Raw genomic sequence first — 24900 nt, 5'->3', positions numbered from 1 at the left:
ACCCTATTCCCACCAGACACACACCTAAGCCGACTCTGTGCGTCCCAACAGAGGCCTGGATCCTACAAGCTGATGACGACAAATGAGGAAACCAGCCAGCACTGGGGCATCTGAGGCTGGGAGCAGCAGCTTTCCCAGGAAATAGCATTGTAACTGGAGGCTCCCGAGACACACCTTAGCCCACAGTGGGTGGGGCCCAGCCTGCTGGCTGCCAGCGAGTGCTGTCCTGACCTGGGAAGAAGCAGGCCAGCGAGATATCTGACCCCATCAGTCCTCCTGTCTGTCCTCAGCCTTATCCCCCTACTCTCCCCACAGTGGTCCAGGATGGCCATGCCCTTCCCACGCTGTGAGCCAGCTGCCCAGGGCCAGGTGCTCACAGTTAGGGATGAAGGCCATCCCAGCTCTGACCTGGGCTTGGCCCAGACCTGCCTCCCTTGGGGCCTCTTTCTGGTTGGAAGAAAAACAACTGCTTTAGTCCCTGCCTTGTAAAGATGGCTTTTCAAACCAGAATCTTTCTCACAAGCTTTCCCTTGGAACTTAGCTCACTGGGAAGCCCTTTCTGAATCAAGGTGGGTAAAATACACACATCCATGAATGTCTCTGTAAGGATACAAATATACTTTGTATTGTGTCATATTTGTCTAGCAAAATCCTCTTGGACAACATTTCCAACTTCCCAAACACTCCAGGGGAAATCTTTCCCCCACACCATGGCCTACAGTGCCAGTCTGCCCCCGGACTAGTCCCAAACTCTGTCTTCCTAATAAGGCCTCGGAGGGCTGACCCTGAGCACCTACCCCTACCCCCATCCCCACCCTAGGACCTGAGAGTTTCCTAGGGTCTGGCTCTGAGCATCCTGAACACACTTCCCTTCCTGTGGACCCCTTAGGGTGAGGAGGCCCACGACAGTTCTCAAGACCTTCACTGACTCTCAATACCCTCTTCTCAGGCCCCCACCCCACCAGCAGTCTGTCGGCCTAAGGGGGAAGGAATCCATTGTCCCACCCTCCCACACCCTTCCTTGTCCCCACTCCACTACCTCTTCCAATAGCCTCCATCCTGCCTTCCCAGTGTGATGGCCCTTTTTGACAAGCCTCAGGAACTGGGAGGAAGGGTGGCACCAAAAACAAAATCTATGTTCTTGGAGGAGAGGCAAGGAGGGCTTGGACCAGATGTGCCCAGTCCCAGAGTTGGGCACACACACCACTACACAGTCTGTTGCAGTGCACACACACTGTTCCACAAACACAGAGCCACCTACACAGATCCATGGGGTCAGGGCACAGACGCAAGAGCTATTCAGGTAGTGCACGTGCGCGCGCGCACACACAAACACCTGCAATTCATTCAGGAGAATATAAATTCCAAACATGCTATACCTGATAGATTTGGGTGTACAAAGTAAAAATGAAAATAATCTCACTGATGAGATAATGTATCTTCCCAGATCTGACCGAATCGCCAATGTTAATTGGTTATAAGTTCTGAGCCATAGGGCCCTGGGGATGGTTCCTGGAATGGAGGGTGTGTGGCCAGAGAGCATTCCTGTTGGCAGAAGGTGTCTGTGCCTGATATCTGTTATCTTGTTCAGTGCCGCTGATTGTAAATAAAGTGGAATCGTGCAACTTTTGGCATATGTGTGTCTGCTTCTTGGAGGCTGATTGTCCCCAGTGAACAAATAAAACCAGTTTCCTGGGCAGACAACGGTGAGGAATGGACTCGGGGCACAGGGGATGCTCTCACTCCAGGCTGGGTCCCTTCCCCAGCAGATGTCCCACCCAGGCTGGGGCAACGCTGGTTCTTCTAACAGCCTGTACTGACTGGCCCTTCCCCCTGAAAGCTGGTGGCTCTCACAAGGTGAGCAAATGTGGGATCATCTTTCTTCGAACAACCAGCCGTTGAGGCCCAGAGGCAGCTTGGAGCATTGTGTTTCCAGGATATGCCTTTCCTTAGCTCATTCTCTCCATTTCACAGGAGAGGAAACTGAGGCTCAGCACAGCTTCTTTTGGCAGTCTCCTTTAGCTACTATTGGAACTCAGGTTTGTCTTCCCAGGGAGGGAAGAGGGGGCCCAGGTTGGTGTCCGTGGTCCGGAAACACAGAGGTCAGAGTAGGGTTGACCAAGCCAGTGGTCCAGAGGAGGATCTTTGGAGAAAGGACTACTCCCAGGCCTCTAGTTCTAAGAAGTAGGACCCAGGCCTTACCCAGCTGTGCCCACAGTCCCCAGCGGCGCTGCTCCAAAGGGAATGGAATTTGCTCTGACTACTCTCTGGGGGGAACGCAGGCGCAGAAGGCCGCGGGGGCCTGGCAGGCTAACTCCAGCCCCAGCCCCCCAAAGTGCCCCCGGCCTTCTGGCTTCATTCCAGCCTGGCCCGAAGGGGATGACATCTGCTTCCTTCAAGGGCCCCAGCTGGAGGACAGCGAGGCAGGGGCGGAGAAGGGGGCTTCTTTGTGGAACCCACTCCCCGGGGTTCGTGGGGATCAATCATCTGAGAGCCAGAACGACATGTAATTTTATTCACTGGGAGGAGGAGCCTGAGAAGTCGGCCAGCAGGGTGGGGATGAGACGGGGCGGGAGAGGGGGGTGAGGGCAGCCAGGGGAGCTGTTGTTCGGGGAGGGGAGGGACTTGGCTAGGTCTCCCAAGCCTTCTCCACTCTTCAAACTTTCACCAAACTCTTGGCCCCCTCCTCCCCGAAACCAAAACACAACAAGCCCTGGAGGAGCCGCGAGTGGAGCGGCGGGGCGGGCGGACTCGCGGCGGCGCTGAGGCTAGAGAGGCTGATGCAACTTTCCCTTTAAGAAAGCCACCTGGGCGCTCTGCGGTGCGGACCCAGCACGCCTGGGCCGGGGGCTGCAGCATGGTAAGGGGCCGGGGGAAGGGGACCCTGCGGCCCGTGCCTCGGTCCCTCCTACCGTCGGTCTGGATATTTGGTGGCTCCACCGGGCTGAGCCTCAGGACCAGCGTGCGTGCGTGTGTGTTGAGATCGCGCATGCATGCGGGCATCTGTGGGTAATCTGTGAATGTGGGTGCACGCACGGGGATGTCTGTCTCGCCGCAAAGGTCGGGGGTAGGTGCGCGCGTCTGGTGTCACCGCTGTCACCAAGGAGCCGAAGCGGACGGGAACGGAGCAAGTGGGGGCGCTCCGGGAGGTGGCGGGGGGCGCTGCGTGCCGACGCCGGCTCGGGGGCGGCGGGCGCGGGGCTGTGCGGGTGGCGCCGGAGCCCAAGCCTGTCACGGTCCTTTTGGGGCGCCAGTGGGTCTGCGCCGGGGGGCCTGCGGGGCCGGAAACCGGAGCGCTATCCTCGCCCTGTGCGTGCGGGCTCCAACTGCATCTCTTTTCCCCGCCGGCCGGCCTGGCTGCCTATCTGGCCCCTCCAGCCGGCCTGCCTCCCTATCTGCCTGCCCAGCCACTGGCCCGCGGCGTGTTCCCGCGCGCCCGCGGGTCCCGGCAAGCCGCACCTAGGGGTCCTGGTGCCCTCGTGCTCTCTTTGTCCGCAGCTCCCGGCCACAGCCTTGGGAAGGGACTACGGCCACGGATTTGGGAAGGGACTACGGCCGTGGAGTTCTCTGGGGGCTGCTACCCAGGGAAGAAGCCCCACCCCAACCTTCATTCCCGGTGCGCGTTGGGGCGGGCCGGGGTGGCCGCAGGTGAGGGCAAGGGCCTAGCAGCCCGGGGCTCCCAGCCCCAGCCAGCGCCCCGCACCCCGCCACCACTGCGGGGCGGGAGAAGGCATTGGGACCGGGAGGAGACCAGAGGGGGGCTTGCCCGGAGGGCCGGTTGGGGCCGGAGCCGGCCGGGGGCGGGGCAAGGGGCGGGGACCTCGGCGGCCCGGTACTTTTCCACCGCAGGGGCCGGGGGCGGGGCCGCCGCCTCCCCACCAGCTGAGAGGCCCACACGTGGCGGCTGATGTAACGCCGGTCCCCCCACACCTCGCATCCCCATTAAAGCCGACGCGCCCACTTCGAGGAATCGGGGCGCTTTGGACGGCGCAGGAGCTCCGAAATCGACCCCGTCCCTGCCTGCCCGCCGGGGAGCCTTCGCGCTGTCGGCCAGCCGCCTCTTAAAGGAGCCGCGCCCCCTTTCGGGCCTGCTCTCCGCAGACCACGCCCCCTGGGGGGTGTCACTTTTAAAGGAGCCGCGTCCCCGGCTCTCTGACAACTCTCTCACAAAGCCTGGTCTATTTCTTTGCTGAAACAAGCTTAATGCAGCGGCCGCTAGAAAATAAAGGATGGGGATGGGGGGACCGAAGAGTGAAGGAGAGAAGGACCTGTGAGGTTAAACAGCCCCAAAGAGAGGGAGCGTCAAAAGGTTGGGGAGTAGTGGGTGAGAGACTGGTTCTAGGAAAGGACTAATGGGCGGCACTGAGCATGCCCAAATGTTTCCAAGGACCGCAGAAAACGCCCCCTTACTCGGCCTACACTGCGCCTGCAGCGGTACAGTGCTCAGCCCTGGAGATACAGACGAATCACACCTCTGACCTGGAAGATCTCTCCAGCTGCTAGGGGAGCCAGATTTGGACACAAATAATCACGCCAAAATGCTACCTGTGCGCGTGATAATCAGACGTACACAGGTGCTTTGGGGAGGTACAGAGGGAAGGCTGACTGCAACTGGAAGGAGGAAGACTTCTTGAGGATGATAGTATTGGGACAGTTTTTGAAGATGAGTAGGATATATACAGATGGAAATGGGGGCAAGGGTACTCAAGAAAGAGGAAATTTCCTGAGCAAAGGCATGGAGGCAAGAGCCCTCTGGGAATGCCGAATAGCCCCACATGTCCACAAGTGGCTGCAGGTAGCCCACCTGGGCTCCAAGCAGAACCAAGGGCCCTCCCCTGCTCCCACAGCCTCTCCATTCTGTCACAGTGGAGATTAGACTACCTCCTTTCTCCTAAACTGTGAGGTCCTTGAAGACAGGGGAAGAGCCTGTCACCTCGCCATCCCTAGCAAGGACTCCAGGACTTGGCTCAGATGGACCCTTAAAATTGATTGATCTGACAGTCCCGTCTGAGGGAGAGGAAAGACTGAGCAGTGAGACTGTAAAGGTGAACCAGGTCCTGTGATTATCCCCTCACCATCTGCCCTCAGGTGGCTCACAGGCAACTCAAATCCAGCTCACCAACCCAGCTCATCCTCTCTCCGCTCCAAACCTGCAGCATCCCCAGTGTCCCTGTCTCTAGGACTGGCACTGGATTCTTCCTATGGCACCAGCAGAAGCCACAGTCCCCTCATTTCCCTCACCGCTGACCCATGGCCAATTTATCACCAAGTCCTACCAATGTTACCTTCTGTATTTCTCAAATCTGTGCATCTCTGCCCACCTGACCCCACCCTCCTAATCCAAGCCTCATCTCTGGCCTGGCTATTCCTGAATGACTTCCCCACTCCCACTGTTCCTTCCCTTCAGTCCTTCCTCCACACCGTATGTAGGGTGGTATTTTCAAAATGCACACTCCACCATTCGCTCCTCCTCGCAGTTACAGCTCTACTTTAAAGCCTTCAGTAGCTGCCATTGCCCTCCCATAAAGACCAAAATCCAGACCCCAAAGGCCCTGACCCTGCTTATCTGTCCACCTTCATCTCCATCCACCTTCATTACTTTCTCCCTGGCTATCTGAGACCCCAGCCCCACAGTCTTCCTACATGTTATTTCATTTGCTTGAATCTCTCTTCCTCTTCCCTTCCTCATCATTGCCTATTTTCCTAATTAAGTCTTTCTGACCCTTAAACATCACTTCCTCAGGGAAAGCCCTCTGTGACTCTCAAACAAGGCCAGCACCCCCTTTCTGCTGTAGGCTCTCATAAAAGGATTTTTCCCCCTCACACCCTTTATCTCAGTCTTTAATTATATACATTTGAGTCACCAGTTTCACTCGTTCCCCCTTGCCTGTAAGCTGTAGGAGGGCGCAGAGTTCTTGATACCTAGAACAGGTCTGGCACAAAGCAGGACTGAAATCAGTATTTGTGGAATAAATAATTAAATTGTGGCCAACCTGAAATGCTTGCTAAACAATCAAGGCCATATCTTGTCGGTTGTGAAGAACTGTTGGAGGGAATCAGAGCTTTTGGGCTTTGGGAAGATTAATGGATTGGAGGGAATGAAAATGCAGAGGACTTGTAGTAGAGTGAAAAATTAAGCAGAAACTTCAGAACTTACAAAAGAAGTGATATTAGCCCCATTCTCCAGACTGAGAAAACTGAGGCTCAGAGAGATGAAGTAACTTGCTGGAAGTCACATACTTAGTGAATGGCTAGGCCAGAATTCCACCCCAGGCATACCAGATTCAAGAACCCAAGCTCTTCACCCACTGCTTGTCAATGGTGGTCCATATATATAGGTTAGGGGCAGATCTGCTGCCTGAGTAATGTGGATCCCTAACACCTAGAAGAGGGCCTGGCATCTCACGGGCATTCAACTGGTACTCTTGAATGGTTGAATGGGTACATTTAACAGAACCAGTAGAGGCAGGGGAAGCAGCAAAGCTTTACACCCAACTCATTCTCCTGGAAGTAGCTGCTAAGCAGTTTTTTCTGCACTGATCTGTAAACACTGTAAGTACAAGCACTGGATGTGCAGCCAGTGCTCAGGCATAATAGTGGGTGAGACTGGATTGTAGTGAGAACAATCTATAGCCTAAGTTCCAGGGCCGAGTGTCCTCAGTTTACTCATCCAACCAGAGGGCATAATGATTGCTAACCCATGAGGTGGTTCTTAATAATGCCACCTGCTGTTATTACTATCATCATCATTATCATTCATTGCCGAAGAGAAACAGCTTTGGGAGAGTCAAATCTAGAGTTTAGGGAGGGGTGTGGTGAGTGAGGAGGACAAGCACATGATCTTTTAAGGGAGCACACCCCCTCTTCTCCTGACTGCCCCCAGAAGACCAGTCATGGTCAGGGACCTCTTTAGGAGGACACTCTGAGAGGCAGAGAGGCCAGCCTGTGTGCCCGACAAAAGGGAAATGGTTACAAGTCACACGTCATATCCCTCCGTGCCCTGGCCCTGAGGAGAACCCTGGGCAGGAGAGCTGGGGCCAGGGCAAAGGCCTGAGGAAGCCAAGGACTGATTTGCATAGGCTGAGAACTTTCCGCTCATCTCTTCTAGGTATCCAGAGGAGGCTGAACGTCCTTGTCCCTCTGCCCCAGGGTTTTCCACCCATAAGAGAATTCTCTGAGGCTCCCTGCGGGCTTGATTCCTCTGTAGCCTGTCAAAAACTGTGCTTTCGTGTGCATCTGACACTGAACCTTGTACACTGGCCTGGCGTGTGGCCTATCCCTCCAATTGTTGGCTGTCCCTTTCAGCTCACCAGTCCCACACTGTCTCTCAGGTGCATTCTACAAGGTCTTGGGCTGACCTGGACCCTCATTCCAGTACCTCACCCTCACCCATTTGCCTTCAATTCAGTTCTATCAACACTTCCTGCAAGCTGAGCACTGTGCTAGGTGCTGGGCTGAGAGTGTAAATGAAACACAGACCCAAAGCCCTCCAGGAAATCACCAAGCTGTGGTTGACAGACTTATAAGCAAATAAGTCTAATATGAGTTGATAAGGACTTTAGTTAAGAAGACTTAAGAAGTCTGCCCAGAACAGAAAGGAGGAAGTGGTTTGTTCTTTCTGGTCGTGGTCAGGGAGAGCCCCAGGAAACGCTACAGAGAATAGATGACATATTTAAGCATGGTCCTCAAGGGTTTGGAGAATTCCACCTGGACAAAGGAGGGAAGACGTGGCAGGCAGGGGACAGCCTAAGCAAGGGCAGGGAGGCATGCCCACCTGTGGTGTGTTCGGTGTGCGCCGAGCTTGTGGTCCAATCAGTGGCCTAACAACAAGGCCAGCTTCCCTGGAGCCAAACCTGACTGGCACCAGGATGAGGAAAGAGCATCCTGGCCGCCTGGCTGCAGTGAATCCAAGCTGACTCCCCTTCAGGGGAAAGGTTGAAGCCATTCACACAGACGATGATGGAATTGGACCCTGTCCCAGTTCTGCATCATTTTTTATCTTTTATAGAACTGGGCATCTGGAGAGTCAAAAATAGACCTTTGCCCAGTGGGACAGGAAGCCTGGAGACCAAGGGATCCAGGAGAAGGGCTGGAAGAGCTAGCAAGGAGCTGCATGGAGGGTCATCCAGAGAGGAGCAAGATGGGAGATGGCCCGCGGAGGGCTGGGCCAGGGCGGGAGGGGAGTGAGGGGCTGCCGGGTGGTGGTCTGGGCCCCGCACCAGCTGTTCTAGAGGGCCCCGAGGGCCACACAAGGACTGCCCCTGCCTTCCCGGCCAGGTTCTCACCCCACTCTCCTCTCTCCACAGCTCCTTAGGTCTGAGGTCTGAAAGGTGCTGGACAGAGAGCCTATAAGTTTGGTCCAGACTCCAGAGCCCACAGCCTGCTGCCACCATGGTAGGAAAAGGTGCCAAAGGGATGCTGGTGAGTAAAAGAACCAGACTACAGGGAGGAAGGGGGACCTTTAACACTGTCCTTCTGGGGCCTTACGCCAACTACTTGTCATGGCAGGAGGGCCTAGGAGGTGCCATGGGGTCACAATTCTGGTGTTGCCAGGGCTCCTGTCCCAGACCCCAGACAGGCAGCCCCTTACTCAGCAGGTCAGGTGGTACTACAGCTCCAAGCCCACAGCAGGCCAGATTCTGCCACAGAATCTGCAAAGGTATGCCAGGAGGCAGGAGGCACACTCCCCATCCTCATCCCCATCCCATCCCCATCCCCGAGATGTTCTGGAGAGAAGGCTACAGCTGGTCCTGCGGGAGGACAGAAGGACACTTGGGGCTGTCCCATGGCTGGCACCTTGGCATTCTTCTGCCACCTCATGCTCTGCCTGCTCTGGGGAGTGTTCAGTATGTGCTCATCAAAGGGTCCTCAGACCCTGTCTAGTTTTCCTCTACTTCTCTGGTTCCTTCTTGCTCTGAAAAGTAACAACCTTTTGTTTTGAATCCTCTTCTGAGTCCTCTCAGAAAACCTCCCTTTTGCAAGCCATGGCCTTTCCTGTGCCCACTGCCTCAGAACACAGGAGAGGAGGTGGTGAGGAGCTGAGAGAAACTGAGGCCAGGAGCCAGGCACGGTGAGGGCTTGGAGGAGGAAGACTCGCTGATGGAAGGGGAGGGGTTAGCACCAGAAGCAGGAAGCAGGAAAAGATGCCAGATCCTATCCTAAGGGCACTGGTTGTATTTGTCTCTCGGGATCTTGCCTCAGGGACAAGCTAGATTGGCAGCTGTCAGGGAGGAAGCCAGCCACGCAGCATGGCCCCTCGCTTGGTTCCCCTCTTCCCTACATCAGTTCCTTGTCGCTATTCTCATTCGGCTAAGGATTGATCGGCCTGGAGCCCACCTGAAGCAAGCCCTGTCTCTCACCCAAAGATTTCTGGAACTCAAAGAACCTGTTCTAAAGGAATGGTTTGGGGAATGGTGCTAGATGGTTCTGCTGCAGCGTCAAGAGCCCCACCCTGCCCGCTTCTGAACTTCAGCATCCAGTCCCTCAGGTCTAGTCCTACCTGACTTCTCCTGGTTGGAATAAGTCTGAATGAACTAAGCTCCTGAAAGTATTTCTGAGCCAACCTGATCTCTGGATGCTCAGCAATGAGCACAGAGGGAGGACTCTTGGCCTGAGCACTTGCGAAGGGTGGCTGCTGTGTTCTTTTGGGGAGAATATGTAACCTCCCCTTTCCTGGGGAAGGCTTGGAATTGCCATGGGCCTGTCATAAGGAGTTAGGGGTGGCTCTGCCCATTCCTACATGAAGATTCTGAGACCCACAAAACCCAAGAAACCCTCTGAGTGCTCCCTGGCTGCTCTTCTTTCTCTAGAGTGACCCTGAAAGGACTGTGCAGGCAGGCGAGCTGTGGGACCCCCGAAGGGAGCATGAATCACAATGTCCCAGAATCCCTGACAGAGCTGAGCTTCCCAGACTCTGGGCTCGGCGGCAGCCTGGCCAGCCGTCTGTGGAAAGGAGTGCTGCCCTGGGACGCTGTTCCCAGCACCAGGATGTGCCTAAACATAGCTGGGGCTTGGTTTCCACCGTGCCTTCTGCCCTTTGGCTTCTGCCCGTCGCTGCATCTGAAGCCCACAGCGTCTGTCCCCTGGGCACTCCCTGTGGTTGCTGGGGATTCTATCCCTGCCTTTTTTTCAGTCCCACTGATGACCTTCTATTCTTGGGCCCCAGTTTGGATTTGAAGCCACCTCCTCTCAGTGCTGGTCTTGAGGACCAGCCTCTGAGGATTACCATCCAGGCCTGCTCACGGGGCAGCCGAGCCAACACTTGATTAGGTGCTTATGTCCCCTAAGGGCAGATGGCTAAGGATGCTCCTTGCAGAATGCCCCTCATCCAGATGCCATGGGAGGGGCAGAAGTCAGGGTGTTGAGGGCCATGCATGTAAGCCACCTGGACAGTCCCAGACCTGTGGCCTCTGTTGCCATTTGCACCCTGGTATGCGGGGAGTGGGCAGCTGGCCCCTGCCACGGGGTCCTCACCTGCATCCTCTTGCCCCAGGTTTGGGCGTGAGGACTTGGATCTCTCGTCCCTTCAGTGCCAGCAGGGTTGCCATCCTTGGAGCCTTTGCCTGGCTCCTCATGCGTTGGTGCCCTGTGGAGGAGCCAGCAACTTCCAGCACGTGCCCAGGCCCACATGCCTCCTGCCCATGTCCCTCTCCCCCACTCCCAGCCCAGATGGTCTCTGCCAGGCTAGCTCAGCTGCCTCCCTCACGCCTGAGCAGCTCCTAGGACAGGGACATGTGAGAACCCAGCTGGCCAGGGTGCCTCCAAGCCTGGGAGCAGCTGGGATGCTTGGGGGAATGGGGGGTGGGCGGGGCCCGTGGTCCTTTCATGCATACCTAGCGCCTCTGTAAAAGTGTGGGGTGGGGCTGCCTAGGGCTCAGAGGACAGGGAGCTAGAAAAGGGGAGTCCAGGACAGGAGAGCCCCACTGGATCAACTTTACCCCAGGGACTCACACCAAGTTCACAAACTGGTCAACCCAGTCCCCTCCCCTGTGCCCACTCCCCACTTGCAGAGTCATGGGCCACAGAGGCCTTGATGAGCCTGCTTGGCCTCTCTCGTGTCTTTGAGCGCACTGACTGCTTCTGCCACTGGGAGGCCTTGTGATGAATAAAAGCAGAGTCACCTGGCCTAGGGCCATGGGTGCCAGAAAATCTAAATCATCCCAGAAGGCATTGCAAGCTGCACAGGCCACCTGGGGCTGCCCCACCCTGACCGGTTCTGTTATGCTTTGGCATGAGGGTTTGGGCACATCTTATCTGCACTATCCATCACAAGGCCTGGCACACAGTGGGTGCTCACCCAGACCAGTCCTGGCATGTGGCAAGTGCTCAACTAGTATAGGCTTGGCACATATTGGGAGCTCACCAAGCAGGGCCTGGGAAATGTTGGGCACTTCTTTGGTAGAGAGCCTATCACCTCCTAGGCACTCACCTACTAGTGTGAGACCCCCAGTATGTGGCAAGTGCTCAGCTAGTACAGACTTGGCACACAGTAGGCACTCCCTTAGTATAGAGCCTCTTGCGCAGTGGGTACTCAGCTATCACAGTGCCAGGCACACAGTGGATACTCATCCTGCTCAGGGCTGGGCATACACTGGGTCTTCACAGGTCCTGGCCTGTGAGGCATACATGGGGCACTCCTCTAGTATAGGGCCTAGCACACCACAGGGGCTTGCTGACATGGGGCTGGCACACAGTGGGTGCTCTCCTAGCACAGACTGGACATGCTGTGTAGTCTTCTAGCATTGGACCTGGCATACAGTCAGCACTGCAAACATGGGTCCTGGCACGCCATGGGTACTTTCCAAGCACAGGGTTCCTCCCAGTAGGTATTATCCTAGCTTGGGGGCAGGCACACTGTGGGAACTCTCCTTGTATAAGGCCTAGCACACAGTGGGCGCTCTCCTCACCAGAACAGCCTCAGCAGTGACCTAGATGACCAGGTAGATGATTCTAGATATGCATTTACCCCTCCCCAGTGAAATGGACAGTATCAAGATCCAGAGGAAAAGGCTCGACCTTCCTCAGGCCTCCTCTCTGGACCTAGGACTCTGCCATCCCTTTCCCTTGGGCTTGTTTCCCTATGTACCTACACATAGCTGGGGCTTGGTTTCCGCCGTGCCCTCTGCCCTTTGGCTTCTGCCCGTTGCTGCTGCATCTGACCCAGGGGCCCTGGAGCCCCCCTACTCAGTCCTGTGCCCTCCCCTCCCCTCATACAGCTTCCCTCCCTCTAACCCCAGTCCTAGCTCAGCAGGACCTTTCCCCGGAGTCATAGGGCTCAACAAAGCAGCTAGACTCCTTGCCCCTCTGGAAGCAGGCCTACTCGTATTAAGAAAAGTCAGAGGCAGGGGCTGGGGGAGTCAGTCTCCCTAAGTGGGGCTGGAGCAGCTGGATCCCACTAATGAGGCCTCATTACAGCCAGGGCCCAGCTGGGCTGCTGCCGTCTCCTGTCCCCATGGCCAGAGCCAGTGAAAGCCGTCCAGCCAGGGCTGCCTGTTCTGGGCACCCTGCCCAGGCCAGGGCATCCAGAGCCCAGAGCCCACCCTGGGTGGAAGTGAGCATCGGGCACCACGGGTGACTGGGCCTTCCTGGAGCCAGGGGCCCAGCCAGGGCCTTGGCCTCAGTCTGTGCCTACAGGAAGTCAGCGGAGCATGTCTGGGGACCTGGCTGCACAGGGCTGGCCCAGTGAGTGGCTGAGTCAGGGGGTCTCAGGCCATTCCTAGGAGACCTGCTTGAGCCAGTGCTGGTCTCCATCTTCCCTCCCCAAAATGGGGATGATTATGTATCTATATCAAGGGATTACTGGCAAGGTTAAACGAATTAATATATGTAAAGTGTTTAGGACAGTGTCTGGCTCATAGTAAGCACTTAATATGTATTATCTATTACTATTATTACTAAATGCTCACTAGGTTCAATGATGGATGGATATTACCCCCATTTTAAAGATGAAGAAACTGAGACCAGACATGTTAAATAACTTCCCTAGGGTTAGATATGATAAAAAACTGGCAGAGCTGGGGTTTGAACCCAGGCCTATCTGACTCTAAAGCCTGTGCCCTTTTCTTTTTAATGCCATTCTGCCATGTTCCCTGTGGGGTCACCACACTTACCAAACTCCCAGAAAGCTGTTCTTTACATCAGAATCCATGCATGCTTCCATTTGATGGGTATTTACTAAGATCCAACCATGTATCAGGCCCTCTGCCCACGTGTTGATTTCCAAAGAGAGCTGTGCCTTCCCAGGACCAGAGTACTCATGTCCACCTTCCTGGCCACTGGTTGGTGGTGTGTCAGCATCATCTGGAGACTGACCAGTGAGCGTGGCCTCAGAGAAGAGGAATAGGTTGGGTCTTGGTGACACCTGCTGGGCAGTGCCCAGCCCTTGCCGCCTGCACTCCCAGAGCAACACCTTAGGCTCTGGGCAATGCTGCAGGACTCCCCAGGGGGCCTGTTCCTCAGCCCCACTTTGTCAGCACTTTGTGGTGACCACCCTCTTGGCCAATGCCATCTTTCTTTGGACAGGTGAGAGTGCAGTTCACTAGGTCAGAGCTTCCTTGCATAGTCAGTCACATGCTCCTACAGGGACACCCCATCATCTTGGCTACCTGGGGGACCCCCAACTCCAGGCAGACAGCCCACAGCCCACACCACCCTAAGAAGACTGAGGTGCTTTGGTAGTGCCCTGTGGACTGTGCCCTCACTTCCTCCTACCTCTTCACCAGCACTTGTCCCCATGGCACCCAGCCACCCTACCAGGAGGCCTATGGGCTCAGAAGCATCTGGGTCCCAAAGCTGGCTCTGAGAGGAGAGGGAGGTGCTCTCTCACTCTCTCCCGCACTCACACTGCCTCACTCTGGTTGTGTGTGCGTGTGTGTGTGTGTGTGTGTGTGTGTTTTGTTCCAATAACTTGCTGGAAACAAGGAAAAAACACAACAAACCCCACGCTTCACTCTAGCTCTGGAGCACCCGCGCTGGGCTGCATGGGGACTGGCCGGAGGGGGAGGGCCAGGGGAGGGGTAGGCAGAGCTTCGGGAGGAGATGAGGTGAAAGTAATCTACGCTGCCCAGTGGCAGTGGGAGAGGCAGGGGATGCGGCAGTGTCGCTGGGAGCTGGCAGAGGTGTGAATGAGCTACGACTCGCCCAAGACTGGGATGGCCGTGGCTCACGGACCTGTGGCCCCCTCCTCCCCAGAACAGGTCAGTCACCTTCCAGAAGGTCTAGCCCCCTCCCTGGCACCAGGCAGGCTGGGAGGCTGGGCTGGGGGTGGGGAGAGGGGCTGAGTGGTCTGTGCCAGGGAGGTACAGGCACAGCCAGCGAGGGAGATGGACACCAGCAAAAGTGACCCAGAAAGTTGCAGCTGTGCAAAGGAGTGCGGGAAGAGGTAGCGGGGTGGTGGGGGCCTCAGGGGGGCTAGTGGGGGTGTGAGGGCTCCCCCAGCCCAAGGACCTGCTGAGAATCTGCTCTGTGTATCAAAGCTGCATTGTCCTAGCTCCCGGGGAGACGGGCCGGAGGTGCCCAGGAATTGTACTAATCAATACAGCCACATTGTCTGTGCCACAGCAGTTACTCCTATGGGGAGAGTGAGGGGGCAGGGGCATGTGGTGCATGGACTCAGTGGTGAGGATGGGGGAGGGGATGGGTTGAGAGTGTCAGCTGGGAGGAGAGAGACCCCACGGAACATTCACCAGTGTCCAGGGCAAGTGTCTGGATGGGGTGGTAGCCTGTGTGCCCTCTTCCCTGGAAGCTGGGGCTAGGCAGATGTCAGGCACCATGGGGGTGATGGCAGCGAGGATGAGGGGACCAGGAGAACCACTTTCCTCCCCTGTAGGGCATCCTGACTTGAGCTGTAGAAGGCAAGAGAAGGAATGTCTTCTGAGGAGACGTCATGGGTTGGGTTTGGGAGAAGCATTATGGAGGACTGCCCTCAAACCTCATGACTGCCAGGGCTAAAAACCAAAGCCATTTCCCCGAGTGCCAACCTGCTGCCAGCCGACTTGAGTAGAGGCTGCCTAGGGCTGCCACAGCAAGGGCAGGGCTGCTGGCCTTCTCCAGGGCAGAGGAAGGCCCACCCAGTGCTCCCCACCACTGCTCCCTAGGGCCTGGAATGGAGCCTGGCCTGCCTGGGGTACATCTTCTGTCCACTGGCTGTCCACAATATTGGCAGGTCTCTCTCTGCTAATCAGAGACAAAATTGCACAGAACATGTCCTTCCCTCTCTCACCTGCTGTATGAAGGCCTGGACTCCTGACAAGTGCCCAGAGATTGCTCTGAGGTTTTCCTTCAGACAGAGACATTAATAACCCCTGTGTATACTGCTCAGGCCCAGGGTAGATTTTCCCATGGTCCTGCTCCTCCAGCCCTGGCCCTGGACAGGATAAGCAGAGCCAGATGAAAGACACAAGGCCCTGTCATTGCAAGGCAGGTGCTACCTAGGAGCCAGTCTGGACCCAGGACTGACGGGAGAGGACTTGGAGGAATAAGAATCTAGCACTACAAGGAAATTGCAGGGTCTTCTGAGGTAGCCACAATTTACTGTAATGGCTGTTCCGCCTAAATTCCACTGGGGCTTAGACAAAGTTGCCAGTGATCTGGATTTGGCTCAAGGTCAGTTTGGACTGTGGGGTCTTGCCTGTTCTCCTCCATAAAGTTTGTCTTGGATGGGACTTCATCCCATGAGCAAACCCTGGGGCTGCAGAGTCCTGAACAAGAAGCCTGCTGGATCCTAGAGACGCCCGCCCAGCCAGGGCAGCTCCAGGATTCCTCAGTGTCCACTGAGAGCAGGAGGAGGGAGCTCATGATTCACAAAAATACCCAGTGGACACAGATCTAGGAAGGCGGGCATCAGGAGCCAGAGTGGAGTCATAGCCCAGGGCAGAAATCTGGGCCCTCTCCGAGTCCCAGCACGAGAGGAGGGCTGAATCGTGTGGTGGTGGGTGCCTCTGGGAGCGGGCTTTGCGGCTCTGTTTCCTCTTTACGCCTTGCTGTACTTCCCAGTTCCTTTATTCTGATAAGCTTATAATGCATTTATAATCAGAAAAAAAGCAATAACATTTTTTTTAAGTCATTTAGAAAGTTAGTGGGAACTAATGGGCAATACAGGAGAGGTCAGAAATAGTAAAATTCTAGGCAAGGCAGAATTACAGAATATTAGTAGGTCGGTTCAGGTTTGCCTAAGCTACTCCCTGATTTCATAGACAAGGATACAGAGATGCTGAAAGTACAAACCACTTGCCCATGGTCACAGGATCCTAGAACATTAGAGTTTAAACCCCAGCACAGGGTCCTGCCCCACCCAGCCCAGAGCGTAGTGGGAGATCTGGATTCTGCACTCAAAGCTGAGCATTCAGCCTTAATTCCAGAGGAGAGAATAAGCTAGGCAGAGGGCTATGTAAAAGACTTATGTAAGTGACCGCTCCGTGTGGCACACTCAACTGGGCAGGGATAGGGGTGGGAGGTTGTTAGCCCAAGACAGTGCACAGGTCCTTGTGCAGAGCTGGGCACTGCTGCCTCTGAGGGGACCACTTCTGAGGGAAGGGACACCTGAGGGTCTCATGTGTGTGTGTCTGTGCGTGTGCATGCACGTCTATGCACAGCAGGCATAATGGAGGACGATCAGCCAGCTCCCCCCACTCGGCCTTGGCAACAAAGCCCCAAAGCCTGCGCTCTGCCTAGACTGGGGGAACTCAGACACAGGGCAAGTTGGCCCTGTCCTGAAGACCACTTACCGGGCCCATGGTCGGGGTGGGAGGGGTGGGCAGAGGTGAGGATCGAGGCTATCAGGGAATCTGGGGAGGAGGCGCCAACCCAAAGGGGTACCAGGTCACCACAGTTTAGTTCACCACTGAGGTGTGAGGGAGGGAGAGAGAGCAGCAAGAAGCAGACAGTGGGAAGTGGGTGACGGCGGGCAGCAGAAGCCTGGAGCCTGGCCAGTTGGTGGGGCTGAGCTGGGCCAGGCAGACAGGCGGCTGGTCTAGGTCAAACCACGACCACAAATGGGTCCTTTGGTGGGCACCTTGGGGCCTATGGCCCCTGCAGGGACGGTTAATATCAGTGGGGCAGCCATCTACCCAGCAGATCAAGAAAATGAAAGACTCAGAATAGGGAAGATTATGCAAGGAGAGAAAAAAACTATGCAGCATTGAAAAAGGCTTGCCCACTGTAGGCTTTACTCACCTAAAAGGAAGCTAAGGGGTGTCCCCAGAGAAGGGCCAGGGAAGGAGGGAACTTGGGCCCCCAGAACCCCCGCAGAGCGTTTTGGAGATCCTGTCCTCCCGTGTGCTTGGCAAAAGGTAGGCTTGCTCCCTCCGCTGAGAGCTGAGCACTTACCAGCCAAGCCACCTCAACATAACTGGAATTGAAGCCTGAGGCCTCGCTGGGTGTGAGGCTCCCAGGGCAATGCCCATCCATGGCTGCTGCAGTCGGGGCCCCACAGTGCTGACACTCAGGGACAGGGAGCAGCTGCTCCTGCTGGGCTCTTCCCACACTGCTTGCAGGGTGTTACTTCACTGACCTCCAGCTCCTTCCACACAGCAGATCTCTAGTGTTGTCAGGGACTGCCCACCAGAGCCCAGTCCCCACCTCCCAGTTCCAGGCCCCTGTCCCAGGGCCTCTGGCCAGCATAGCTGAACTGGTCAGCTCAAGGCTCAGTGGCGTGCTGCTCATTAACAGAGTAGCGGCTGGCTCGAGAGCTCAGTCAAGCGGCTGCCTATGGCACGTGGCCGGGGACATCACTGTCCTCCCTGTCCCCATCCACACCAGGGAAGGAGTAGATCTCAGAGATCCAAGTCCGGTCCTGCAGCTGAATTTGGTCAGAGGGCTGGGCCAGGACAGGGGCCTCAAACTTCAAGCCTGGGGGACACAGGTCTCTGCAAGGGGCTTTGCCCTTGTCCTGCCCTTGAGGCCAGTCATGGACCTTCCGTTGTCACTTTTACCACTGTGACTGCTGCTTCCTGGCCCCACACACATACTCTGCAGCTGCCACAATACCCCATTGTGCCCCTAAGTAAACAAGTCTTGGACAGAATAAAACTGTTATTGTAAGATGAACATATAGGTGCCCTATTTGGCCAGGATTTATTTGGAAATGGATTAACTACCCCAAGAAGACATCACACCCTCCCAAAAAATGCCCGCCAACCCTGCTAGGCCTGCCCCAAAGAAGCCCCTGGGAGGTGGTGACAGGCTCAGGCCCCAGAGCCCAGAATCCTATTTGTAGGGGCCTGTCACATACGGCACCGCAGGCCGTGAGCCACCCTCTCCCAGAATCACGCTGGCCTTCAAGCCTTCGATAGGGAGGCCTTCCCTGACCTCACCCTGCCTCCACCCCACTTCTTGTCCTCCTTCCTTACTCTTGGGACTTGAGAAATTCCCTCTTGTGGTCACACTGAAGTTGCACATAAAAGTTATGGATTTGTTTAGCTCATTAATGTCTTGTTCCCCAACCAGACTTCCAGCTCCGAATGAGTAGGGGAGTCTGTTTTGTTCACTGCTGAATTCCCAAGTCTAGTTCAGCACCTGACACATAGTAGGTGTTAGTAAAGCTCTGTGGTTGCATGAATGAATGTACATAGCCTGCCAACTTGCTCTGGGTGTCCCTTGAAGGGGACCCCACAGTTCCCAGTGCTATGCCTCCAAACCTACCAGGAAGTAATGTAGTCAGCTTCTCCTCTGGAGGTAATACTGGGTTGGGTGCGCAGGGTGGTCACTCCACAAAGGTGTCTCTGCTGTGGAGCCACTGTGTGCAAGCCCAAAGGACAAAGTGTGCGCACCGTGGGAGCAAAGGGTGCGTGGCTGGGGCTTCCATCAGGCGCTGGTGCCTCCTATGTCTGTATTCCAAACTGGGCCTTTCTGGAAGGTGCATAGGTCCCAGTGAGGCCATTCCTCCCTTCTCGTTTGTGGGTCAGGGTCAGGGTCTGACAGCATTTCAAAGCACCAAGCCTCTTTGTTTATTGGGCAGCATGGCGTTCCTTGAATATGTCTCTTTCAAGCTGAGGATTGATGTCGCTGCATCCTTAGAGGCTGTGCTGCTCTGTTTCTGATCCTGGGTCTCTTCCAGGGACTCCTGTCCATTTCTCTCAGGAGATTAGCCCATCTCTGGGAGGCTGTCTCTGTCACTCAAGGACTCTGTGCTTCTCTACTGGGGGCTCTTGGGGTCCCTATGTCTCTTAGACCCTCTGACTCCTTGGGCTCTGGCTCAGGGTGGCCTGACGTCCTGCTCACTAGGGGAGGGAGTGGAAGTGGCATGGTACAGGGAGGGGGCACTTTCACACTTATAGAGGCCCTTGCTGAGCCAGTTCCAGCTCTGGGTTTGGGATTCCAAAAGGGGCTGTCCTCAGGACCCCCCAGCCCAGACCTGCTGTTCCCCAAGCCAGGCCCAGCATCCTTCCTTGGGGCAAATCCTCTCATTAGCCCCTCCTGCCCAGCTCTCTCCACTGCAGCCTACCCCATCTAAGCTCAGAGACCCTATTCCAGAGTTACTCCATCTGTCTCCCTTAGCAGAGTCTGTCCTCCAAGTCTGGTGTGGTGCCTACAACTCTGGTCTCCTCCCCCAACTCATGGCCAACACCACCTAGCCCAGGTCAGCTTCCCCAGGGCCCCCTCCCCAGCCAAGGGCACTAGCAATGGTTCCCCTGGGCCCTCCCATCCTGAGCCTGAGTATGCCCTCACCAGGTCTGACCCAGCTCACTGGCTGCCCTCCTGTCCCTACCCCACAGCCGTGCCCACCCTGTGCCCTTAGGAAAATGCCTTCAGCTGGGGCAGGGGTCCAGCCTCCCCTCCCCCACAGCTGCCTGCCACAGGGCAGCGTGCTCAGCCTGGCGATGTGGTGGCGGCGGGTGGGGGGGGCTGTCTGGACACAGGCCCCTTTGTGCCCAACCCGACTTGGCTGCTTGGTATGAGGCTCAGCTGCTCCCAGATGCTCACCCAGAGGGAGAGGGGAGAATTTGGAGGGGCGGGATCTGGGGCTCTCAACTGCAGTTCCCCTTCAGTGTCCCACCTCTCCGATATTGGCAGTAGCTCCTCAGGTGGGCTGGTGCCCCTGGCATGGGGTGCTGGGGGGCTGGTGAGGAAGGCCCTGCTTGGCACCCTCTGGCAGCTGCTCCTCCCTTCTCCCCTTTCTGCCAGGCCTGCTCTGCAGCTCCTGCCAGCAGAGGGGAAGCCCGAAGTGGGGGTGGGGCTTGGAGGGTCCCTGGTGTCCCCACTGGGGGCAGCCCAGAGGGTCAGGCATGGGAGCTCAAATGCCTTGCTGATGGTAGCTTCTCTCCTGTCCCTACAGAATGGTGCTGTGCCCAGCGAGGCCACCAAGAGGGACCAGAACCTCAAACGGGGCAACTGGGGCAACCAGATCGAGTTTGTACTGACGAGCGTGGGCTATGCCGTGGGCCTGGGCAATGTGTGGCGCTTCCCATACCTCTGCTATCGCAACGGGGGAGGTACCCAGTGGGCACAGGGCAGGGACCAATGCTTGGATAGAGCCTACCACCAGGGCCCAGGCCACCCGCTCTGAGGCAGACCCATTTTGGACAGGAGGCAGACCCATTTTGGACAGGCTGGCCTCCGGCCCTATTCTCCTTTGCCCCCATCCCCAGCTTAGGTACCCTTTACCTAAGGCACAGACTACCCCCTGACACTGCCAGCCTGCTCCCTGGAGGTGAGGAAGGTGGAGAAAAGCTCCCCAGCCTGCCTCCACCCCTGTCTTACACCTGCCATGTTTCAATAGCCCTCCAAATGTTTCAGGGACATTTGAGGATCCCAGGGACTTACATCTGTACAATTGCTTGATTAAGACATCAAAGCCAAACATTGTGGCTCTGGGGTCTGAGTTCTGCTCAGAGCAGACTTTCCAGGGAGCCTCTGTTAAGTTGAGATATAGGCTGTGGGTAGTGGACCTCAGGCCCAGGCTCCTGCTCAGTGCACGGCGCACCCTCCTCAGGTTCTAGCCAGTTGCAGAGGTTATGCTGTTGGGTTCTGAGCATGAAGAGGGTGGGACCCCCCAAGCCTGCCCCTGAGCCAGCCCTCTCCCTGCCTGCCAGGCGCCTTCATGTTCCCCTACTTCATCATGCTGATATTCTGCGGGATCCCTCTCTTCTTCATGGAGCTCTCTTTTGGCCAATTTGCAAGTCAGGGCTGCCTAGGGGTCTGGAGGATCAGCCCCATGTTCAAAGGTGAGGCCTGGGTGGGGCACACACACACACACACACACACACACACACACACACACACACACGCCTCTGCAGGCCATGCTGATTCTCCCATCTGTATAAACACACCAACCCCGGTGGAGCCCTGGTGCTGACCCCAAGCCTCACATCAATGGCCAAGGCTGTGGACACATGCCAGGATCCCTGTTTATTTGGCCTCCACGCTCCTGTCCTCTCACGTGTACACACAAAACCCCTTTGGCCCCTGGCGTGCCCCTGCCCCTTGACCCATCCCTACTGCAGCCCTCCACGAAAGCCCACCCTTTGGGCCCTTCAAAATTAACCTTACCTCCTTCAACAAGATGTGTGGGGCTTCATTCCCGCGTCCTCCCCAGGTGTGGGCTACGGCATGATGGTGGTGTCTACGTACATCGGCATTTACTACAACGTGGTCATCTGCATCGCCTTCTACTACTTCTTCTCATCCATGACACACGTGCTGCCCTGGGCCTACTGCAGTAACCCCTGGAACACGCCTGACTGCGCCGGCGTGCTGGACACCTCCAACCTCACCAACAGCTCCCGGCCTGCCACCCTGCCCGGCAACCTCTCCCACCTGCTCAACCACACCCTCCAGAGGACCAGCCCCAGTGAGGAGTACTGGAGGTGAGGCCCCTGATGGACCTGGGCTGGGGGACACCTGGTGCCAGCCCTCAGCCCTCCCTCTCACCATCAGGTAACCCTCTGCAGACTAGGTAGGGTGCTGGGAAGGAGCAGGGTAGAGGTATGTGAAGAGGTCTTGGAATTCACAGGGTGATTCAGGAGAAAAAGCTGACTCACCAGAGAGCAACAGAAGATGGGCTGTTGGGTGGGGATGTCCTTACAAAGTAGCAGTGAGCAAGGGCTCCAGCAGTCAGGCAGTTCTGCAGAGGAGAGTCAGGGAATAGGGGGTGACTTCCTAATGGGAAGAATAGCATGGGCAAAGGTCCTGGGTCCCAGATGAGCAGAGGCTGAGTCAGCAGTCCTGAGACTGAGGGGAGCCTGTTCCAATGAGAGTAACAGGTGTGTGCAGAGCTCATGGGCCATGAAGCAGCCTAGCAGGGGGGCACCGGACTTCTTGGAGAACTTAGAGGAATTTGGTTTAGACTTAAGGGGCATGGGAGTTTCCTGTGCCCAGGCCTGTCATCATCAAGCTGTTCTTAGGAAAGACAGCCTGGCACCACTCTGTCCCTAGTGACAGAGATGGGCGTCTTGGGGCTGGCTGAAGAGAAGCTGCAGCTGGAGGTGTTCTGGAACACCTTGCCCCAGCTGGGTGGTATGAAGGCTCAGCAGGACGTCCTACAGGAAATTCCCCATGTCCTGTTGAGGGACCCATGGGAAGAGGGCTTTAGGGACTGGTGGGTAGGCCTCTTCATTCATTCCATAAACATTTATGGTGTCTGCTCTGCCAGTCCCATGTGCCCACAGGGTAGGGATGGCCCAGAGCCCCTGGCCTAGAAGTTCACAGTCTAGTGGGCTAGCTAATCATACAAGGTCAGGTGCCTCGGAGAAGGTATATGCAGAAGTGTGGTGGGGGCACAGAGGGGGTGGTGGTTATTTCTAAGGGGATGCAGGTAAGAGTAGGTGGTCAAGAAGGCTTCCCAGAGGAGAGAGGGAAGTGCAGAATGGATTAGGAGAGACAAGGGCAGGTGAGCTGAGGCCAGGAAGTAGCAGACTGGAGCTGAAGTCAGGGACAGGTGAGCACTCAGTATTAACACAGAAGAGACCAGAGGCAACCCAAAGCACAGGGCTCTCTATGCCAGGCTAAGGGCTTGAGGCTTTCTCCACTGTGTGAAAAAGAGCCAAAGGTGAGATGGCCAAGCCCCAGTGATACTTGAAGCCCTAGCACGTTGATATCCTCTAAGCCCAGCGCCAGTTCTCAGACCCTACAGGGCCACGCTTCCCTGTGCCAGCCTCTGTGCTGGGCTGTAGGCATTCAAAGATGGCTGTGGTCGCCCCCCTCAGGAGCTCATGGTGTAGGCAGCAGAGCCACTGCCTGCCTGTGTGAGGCAACAAAACCCTCTGGGCAGACTCAGGTGCTCAGTCACTGGACAGATCTTTTCTCAAGCACCAAGAAGGTGCCAGGCACTGTACTCCAAGGGGAGACAGAGCTGGGACTGACACAGACCCTGCCCTCACAGAGCTCACATCTAATGGGAGAACTAAGCAAACAGCTGCCAATATGAGGTGTGGTATGGACTGGACAGGGGATGAGCCTTTTTGGAAGCCCACAGAAGCACCAAGCCCCACCCATACCCCCAGAGATGCTCCAGAAGCTCTCACCCCAGAGGCCATCTGCCTGGGATTCCCGGCCAGGTGGGGCCACCCAAGACAAAGCTCTGAAAGGTTCACCCAGTGTGACAAGAGGGGAAGAGTCCTCAAAGGAAACTGGTTGTGGGTTGGGGGCCCATTGGGTGGCCAGTTGAACTCTACTCCGGCAGGGGCTGGAGCCTGGCTGCCTAACCAGCTGCAGTTCGAGGCAGGACTCCTGCCCTGCACATGGCTCCCTGCTGCCCCCTCCTGGGGAGCCTGGGAAAATGACCCTTGAGAGGGCTGCCCAGGCTGGCTTCAGCAAGGATGTGAGCAGAGCAAGCATCCCTATTCTTGGGCACTTCCTATGAGCCAGGCATATTATCTCATATAGTATTATCCCTATTTTCAGATTCAGAGACTGGCATTCAGAGGTTAAGGAAAAAGGCAGCAATTCTGCATCAGGATGTGTATTCTCCTCTGTGCCCGGTGCCTGGTGGGAATCAGGCAGCATGAAGTAACTCTCTACAGGTGTTCTGGGTCCCCACTCTCCACAGCCCCTTGGAGAGCTGCATGATCTCATTTGAGCCCCACAGCAACCCCCTTAGGTAGATGGTTCAGGTGTCATAAAATATTCCCATTTTACCAATGAGGAAAGCAAGCCAAAGGAAAGGTTAAGTGACTCCTCTTAAGCCAAGGAAGCTCAGAGGGCAGGTTTGTGAGCCTCATGCTCACCCTTCTGGCCTACAGTGCTCCCTCCCTCACAGCCCCTTCACAGTTATGTTTCGTAGGCCTCTGGGTGCTGGTCTGACTCGTGCTATTAGACCCTAAGTGTATGACCACACCCTGCTTACCTCCAGCAGAGCGCCTAATACCCAGGGGGACATGGAGCCTAGCAATTCCTCTCCCAGTGTCTACATGGCAGCTCTGAAGTCAGAGTCCTACCTCTGTCACTTACCAGCTGTATGGCCTTGAGAGATCACCAAATCTCTCTAAGTCTCAATTGTTCATCCATTAAATGGAGGTGGTTACCACACCTACCTTGTTTTAAAGATGAAATGAGATAACGCAGCATAAATCACTACAGACGGTGACAGGTGCTCAGTTAAGCATGATGGCCACTGCTGGAGATGTAAAGAAATAGATTAGGGCATCCTGTTTTCAAGGCATTTACCATGTGGTTGGGAAAATTAAAAAATAATGCAGAATAATTCCAGAGATGTTATGCATCAAGAACCAATTTATAACTAAGTCAGGTTCCAAAAATTCTTACATTAATTGTTTGATCTCAAAAGCACATGGTTCAAAAACAAAATAAAACAAAAAACTAAATTTGGTGCCATAAAAAGAAAGGTACAATTCATTATTTGGTTCCCAGGCTAGCCTTCTAAACTCTTTAATCTCTAATATGGTAATGCTATACTCTTGCAATAAAAAAATATATGAAACACAATCTGTTTGACATACATAATTA

The 24900-nt window shown here is 55.7% G+C and overlaps 1 protein-coding gene across 11 annotated transcripts in view; it reads left to right on the top strand.

Annotated features, from left to right (window-relative positions):
• Window positions 1–2598: 2598 nt before the first annotated feature.
• The window catches only part of SLC6A9 (solute carrier family 6 member 9), a 30926-nt gene continuing 8624 nt past the window's right edge, over window positions 2599–24900 (top strand). Inside the window, exons 1-6 of one of the 11 annotated variants that reach the window (XM_017672060.3) lie at window positions 2600–2860; window positions 3499–3648; window positions 8307–8421; window positions 20273–20429; window positions 21030–21161; window positions 21533–21803. In XM_017672060.3, coding sequence (XP_017527549.1) covers window positions 8392–8421; window positions 20273–20429; window positions 21030–21161; window positions 21533–21803 — 590 coding nt within the window. In that variant the 5' untranslated portion in view covers window positions 2600–2860; window positions 3499–3648; window positions 8307–8391. Of the gene's footprint in view, window positions 2861–2961; window positions 3068–3498; window positions 3649–8306; window positions 8422–14047; window positions 14196–20272; window positions 20430–21029; window positions 21162–21532; window positions 21804–24900 lie in introns of those variants that run through there. The other 10 variants (XM_037002321.2, XM_017672059.3, XM_017672061.3 and 7 more) reach the window with 10 other exon arrangements.

Source organism: Manis javanica, chromosome 4 (genome assembly GCF_040802235.1).
Source record: "Manis javanica isolate MJ-LG chromosome 4, MJ_LKY, whole genome shotgun sequence".
In the NCBI taxonomy this organism is placed as follows: Eukaryota; Metazoa; Chordata; class Mammalia; order Pholidota; family Manidae; genus Manis; species Manis javanica.
Note: the sequence above shows the minus strand (reverse complement) of the source record. Positions and strands in the feature narration are given on the sequence as shown.